The 6,010-nt window shown below is 35.3% G+C and overlaps 2 protein-coding genes across 2 annotated transcripts; one reads left to right on the top strand and one right to left on the bottom strand.

The window, feature by feature from the left end:
- Positions 1-923: 923 nt before the first annotated feature.
- LOC110908907 (organelle RRM domain-containing protein 6, chloroplastic) lies at positions 924-2,296 on the top strand. Its single transcript, XM_022153905.2, has 4 exons — positions 924-1,138; positions 1,678-1,746; positions 1,860-1,966; positions 2,039-2,296. The coding sequence occupies exons 1-4, from the start codon at positions 1,006-1,008 to the stop codon at positions 2,162-2,164; spliced, it is 435 nt and encodes a 144-aa protein (XP_022009597.1). The 5' UTR covers positions 924-1,005; the 3' UTR covers positions 2,165-2,296.
- Positions 2,297-2,304: 8 nt separating this feature from the next.
- On the bottom strand, positions 2,305-5,311 carry LOC110908905 (choline-phosphate cytidylyltransferase 2). Its single transcript, XM_022153904.2, has 8 exons — positions 4,980-5,311; positions 4,020-4,133; positions 3,845-3,940; positions 3,599-3,641; positions 3,270-3,425; positions 2,883-2,963; positions 2,681-2,791; positions 2,305-2,605 (listed from the first exon to the last, which is right to left on the bottom strand). The coding sequence occupies exons 1-8, from the start codon at positions 5,123-5,125 to the stop codon at positions 2,399-2,401; spliced, it is 954 nt and encodes a 317-aa protein (XP_022009596.1). The 5' UTR covers positions 5,126-5,311; the 3' UTR covers positions 2,305-2,398.
- Between the last annotated feature and the right edge of the window lie 699 nt (positions 5,312-6,010).

Below are 6,010 nucleotides of genomic sequence, written 5' to 3'. Positions count from 1 at the left end.
AAAAATGTCTTATTTCTAAAACGCAATGGCCAGAAAACACTTAAAAATGTCTTATTTCTAAAACGCAATGCCTAGAAAACACATAAAAATGTCTTATTTCTGAAACGCAATGGCCTAAAAACACAAAAGAAACTGTTCTCTCTAAAACGCAATGAACTGAATACACATAAAAATGTGTTTACCTAAAACGCAATGAGTAAAAACACTTCAAAAATGTTTTATTTCTAAAACGCAATGAACAGAAACTGTCTAAAACGCAATGACCAGAAACTGTTGTTCACAGAACCAGAATCTAACTAAAACGCAATGACCAGAACCTGTTGTTTACAGAACCAGCCAAGGGCTCTGCCCCTTGGACCCCGCAGGGGCTGCCGCCCCTGGGACCCCGCTACCAGGGGCGCTGCCCCCGGACCCTCGCCAAGATCGTAAAACACAATGAATAAATTAAAAACCCAGATCGTAAAAATGAAATTAAAGAATTTCTTACATGGATCGAAGTGATTTCTTAAATGATGAAATTTGAATGATTGAAACACTTATCAACGCTCGAATCGAACGAATCGAGTGACTATCTCCAAAATCACCGGAAAAACGTGATATTTTTTATGAAATTAAACTGGGTTTTCTTCAAAAAAGTTGAAGAACACGTTGATCGGGTGTTTGAATCATTGATTGGTGATAAAAATCGCACTATAATGTAGTGATTATTGAGATAGAAAGTGAAGAAATGGTTGAAGATGATGAGTTTTGAAAATGATGGGTTTTGAAGTTACTGGCTTTTGAAAAGGAAGAAGAAATGGTTGGATTGAGTAAAATACATTTTTTTCTTTATTTTAAATGTTGTCACATGTCCTAATCCTATTGCTTCCTACACTTTCTAGCCAAAATAAACTTTATATTTCATCTTTTCCCTAAAATATATATATGTAATTTGAGGCGAAAAAGAAGGGGACAAACATTTTTACAGTAAACCCTAATCAGAAAAATCTTGAAATTGCAGCGGCAATGTCAACAATTGGATGGTTTAGACCCACAATCGGAACAACACCACTTCCAAATCGTTCAATGAACTCCCAATCCTTAAAGCTGCGTGCTTGTTTCGTCGAGTACCCACTAGCTAGCAAAATTATCGTCAGAAGTAAGCCCCTCTGCTTCCAATTCATATAAATATATATGCATCTTTATATTATCTGTATCAAATATTAACCCTACTTGTATTGCTTTCATTTACTATGATAAATTTGAACTCTGTTTATGGAATAAATGAGCTATGGTATGTAAATTTTATAAAATCATTTGCAGAAGTTGATAAAATATTGGATATCGGTCCTTGACCGATATTTGAGATATAGGTTATATCGGTGAGATAGGATATCGGTAATTTTAATATCATGCAGAATTTATATATATAGCAATTTAACACTAATAATTCGGTGATATATTGGTGATATAGCGGTTTATCGGTCAATATCGCTCATAATATTGGTACCGATATTTTGACTAATATTTGACACCGATATTTTACTAGGGGACCGATATATCACTGATATATCACCGATATTAACTGCATACGTGTGTGTGTGAGGGCATGGCCGCACGGGTGTTACAAGTTGTGTGAAGAAATATCGAGTTGTCATGTTGCATATTAAGTTTCTAACGGTTTATTTTGAATTGTAGATTTATCATACACAACCAGTGAAAGCTTTTTAAAGGAAGAGTTTTCAAATTTTGGCCAGATAGCTGAAGGTATGCATGCATTTCCTATCTTAGTGAGATTTTCCAACACTCGGTATTTTTACGAGAAATTTTCAACATTATTCTCGCCATCCTAACCATGTATCGCGTCGAGTTGTGTTTAGTTAAGCTTGTTAAAGACCAGAGATCAAATAAATCAAAAGGGTATGCATTCGTTCAATACACGAATCAAGATGATGCCATGAGCGCTCTAGAAGCAATGGACGAGAAGGTTTTTTTTTCCCCTTTTAAGTTTCCAAGTTCGGATCATCATTTTAAGAAACTAACATTTACGTTCTCGCAGTATGTAGATGGTAGAGTTGTGTTTGTAGAACTTGCAAAACCGATAGACAAAAGGACTGCATACCCGAAAACCTCTGGACCGCCTCAGGAATCATCTTATTCGGGTCAAAAGCAAGCAGAAGATTAACGGTCAACATGATGATAACGATGTTACATGGTTTAAAGTTACATGTAATTTTGCCGGCCCGTTTCTTAATTATTCAATATTTATGTATAAATACATCTATAGATATGACCATCAAAACTTCCATGCTACAAAGAGTGATGTATATAAGTTTGTCATACATTAACTAAATAAGTTAGAAGCCAGTAGGATATGGTCAAATATTTATTACATAAACAGTAACTAAAACAATAAACTTCATTGTGATGATGGTTCACAGTCAACTCCATCAGAATACTCTTCTTCCTCAGCGCTATAATCGTAATAATACTCATCATCATCATGATAATCATCGTCATGATAGTCGTCGTCATGATAGTCGTCGTCATTATAATCGTCATATGCGAGTTCACCCGAGTTTCCCTTGATCAACTGTAAGGGAATCCGATCCCTAATCGCGGTTCCCTGAAAATGTGGTATAATTTATTTGTTAAAAATGGGGTTAAATCTTGTAAATCAATCTGTATGAAAATCTCTCACCATTTTGTGGCAGCCTTCTTCAAACATTTCAAGAAAACCAGCAACCAAACGATCGGCGTTCTCGACCCAAAGGTTATGGTTCATACCGGCAGATTTTGCCACTGTACTGATCTGCGATACCAACATTAGAAACAATGAACGATTACGATAAACGCACCAAAACGGCAAAATCGATGGATTATCTGGGGAGAAGAGGGTGTACCTTCTCTTCGACCTTTTCTTGTTGTTTCTTCACTTTTTCTTGAAATTTCTTTAAACTCATGTTCACTCTCAACCTCTTTTCCTGGGATATTAATTATAACATATGCAAACTCAAATATTAATAATTAACCTAACGAACACAAGAATACAATATAGGATACAAGATGCCAGTGGCGAAGCTTGAGATTTACGATCCGGGGGTCGAAAACGTATATACCTAAAAAAATTATAAAACCGGGGGGTTGAAAACGTATATACCTAAAAAATTCTATACGAAAACTACATACCGTGCACTACTGAGTGAAAAGTTCGGGGGGTCGGGCGCTCCTCCCGACCCCCACAAAGCTACGCCCCTGCAAGATGCACATTTCGATAAAAGTATACATACCTTCACATAGCTGACACCAAGGTCCCTTCTTGAATAGCCTCGATCCAAATTGCGCATGACATAGTTGTTGTAATCTTTGACGATTCTCATGATTATATCGGATGTGGATATGCCTTCTGTTCGTTTTGTTTCCTTAAACCGCCCAATAGATTTGACCTAACCAAAGATTATTTAAAAAATATTAAGTTAAACCACAAAACGCATCATTCATGGTCTAAGAGTGCACAAGGAACAAAAGTCACAACCGGCCAAAATGATTAATATTTCTGTTTTTTTTTCAGACAACGATCCGTGTATAAACATCTATATTGGATAATGAGTGAGCTTACAAATTCGTACACATCGTTTGCTGCTCCACTTGCATCGGCATAACTGAAAGTTCAAGACGACAAAAGCAATTAACACATCACATATATGTTCACATTCTCATTGTTTTTGTTATCAGTAATGTATGTTCTAGTGTTCTAAATTATATACTATTCGAGGATCAGCTATCATTTCATGACTATTTTATAGACAAATAAAACCTTTTTTGAGGAACAAACTGTATACAGTTTTGGGTAGGTTGACCTTACGGTAGAGAATCATGAGCCACGTAGTCAATCCGATGTTTATCGATAAATTCCTGGTTCATAACCCATGGTGCATCTGGGATTACTTCATCAACCCACCTGCACAAAAGGAAAAACAAAGAACTTTCAAACCGGTTGCATCAATAACTAAGCAGTTTATCGTAAAATTTAAACATACTTGCAATGACGGAGGGATTCATAGCGTTCTTGGTCCGTCATGACTGTTTTCCCCTTTAAACTGTGTGTAACTTCATCATTGCAGCATCCAACCAACAGATAAGTATTTGGAAACCTAATTTAGGCATTACAGAAATTGTAAGTTGGACTTACATAGATACATACATACACTGCAGTCACATTCAATTGATTTTTTATAATATAAGAAAATGATTGAAATGCAATATATTATAATCTCTCTTAAATACGAAAAAAGAATATATGGGACACAGGCGAACGGTTCACGAATTCATAACTGAACGGAATTTCATGTTCGTCTTCGTTCATTAAGGAAAAGGTTTTGTTCGTTTTCTCTTGTTTGTGTTTGTTCATTAACTTAATAAACGAACACAAATGAACATATAATTATTTTTAAGAACCAAAATCAACAATATTCTTAATCTCGCGCAGTGACGAAGCTTGAGATTTTCGACAGGGGTCAGAAGTCACCGAACCTAAAATTATACCTAAAAATTATAAAACCGGGGGTCGAAAATGTATATACCTAAAAAAATTCTATACGAAAACTACATACCGGACACTACTGAGCGAAAAGTTCGGGGGTTTATCAAACATAATCAAACGGACATGAACTAGCATTAACCAAAGTAAATGAACCGACACATTATCAAACATTCACGACCTTTGCTCATGTTTGTTCATATAAATAATCGAACGGATTTCCTTGTTCATACGCATGAATGAACATAAACGAACTTCCTATCGAACGGTGCCCTAAACGTTAGGTTCATTTACAACCCTAGTTTGGAAATATGGAAAAAAATAACCAAAAATTTCGAAATCAAACATTTCAGGACGAAAACGTAAAAACAGATCCTAAAAAATCAACACATCATAATACACAATTAGAGACAGAATAAAAAAAACGGATTGAATAACATGAAAGAGGTTAAAAATTTACGATTTCTTGGCTTGCTCGAGGGAGCGGGCGTGACCAAAGTGGAAGAGATCGTATATGCCGTCAGCGTAGACGCGAACCGGGCGGTCCGTGGGTGGATCAAGCATCCAGATGGTCTGTTTATGCTCCTTTTTCTGTTCATCCTCCATGATTTTGTTAAAGGTTGGATTGGATTGGATCGGCTGACGGTTTTTGCAGATGGATTCAGGGAATTAGATTTGTGGGAACGGAAATCAATAGGGTGCAAATTCTGGTTACGGGGGTTGATTGTATGTATGCAAACAACGTGTCCGTGTATTGTCGCTTCTAAATTATGCACAGTTATATTGTTAGAATATACGAGGTTGTTATTTTAAGGAATCATGAAAACAATCAAGGTTGTCATGTGACTAGCATATACGCGTGGCGTATGTTTGAATATTAATTTAGGTTTATTTCTTATGCGAAAACTATATATTACTAGTGGGTTTTCTCCCGCGCTATGCGGCAGTAACTCAGTTGGTATAGGTTCGATTCAATACTGACACTCACTTTTGTAACTGAAAGAGAAAGCTAAAAAAACAAAGGCGCGATATGCTCAAAAGGATATCGATGCATCTTTTACATCAATAAAAAACCATAAAAAACGAATACCGGTTTCTGATATTGCCGATATCGGTACCAATGTTATTCGGTCGAAATCTATTAAATTCGTCACATATCCATACTCGTATAGTTTACAATAAAAAATATGTCTTTAATACTGTTATCAACAATCATATAATTTACGGTACAAAAAAATATGTTGTTTAGAATAAAAAAATGTAAATAACTATACATCGTTGATTCCAATTGGATTTGGTACGATAACGACACCATATCCATTTCTAATATTTAAAAAATTCTTAACATTATTCATCGTGCCTTTAAATTGATATGTATAATTTACACACTAGGTTAGAACCTCGTATATTACACGAGCTAAATAAATATAATATATACTAAGTAATAAAAAAGTTACATATTTAAAAATTTATACATTGCAAGATTGAATA

Source organism: Helianthus annuus, chromosome 14, assembly GCF_002127325.2.
Source record: "Helianthus annuus cultivar XRQ/B chromosome 14, HanXRQr2.0-SUNRISE, whole genome shotgun sequence".
NCBI classification, from domain to species: Eukaryota; Viridiplantae; Streptophyta; class Magnoliopsida; order Asterales; family Asteraceae; genus Helianthus; species Helianthus annuus.
Note: the sequence above shows the minus strand (reverse complement) of the source record. Positions and strands in the feature narration are given on the sequence as shown.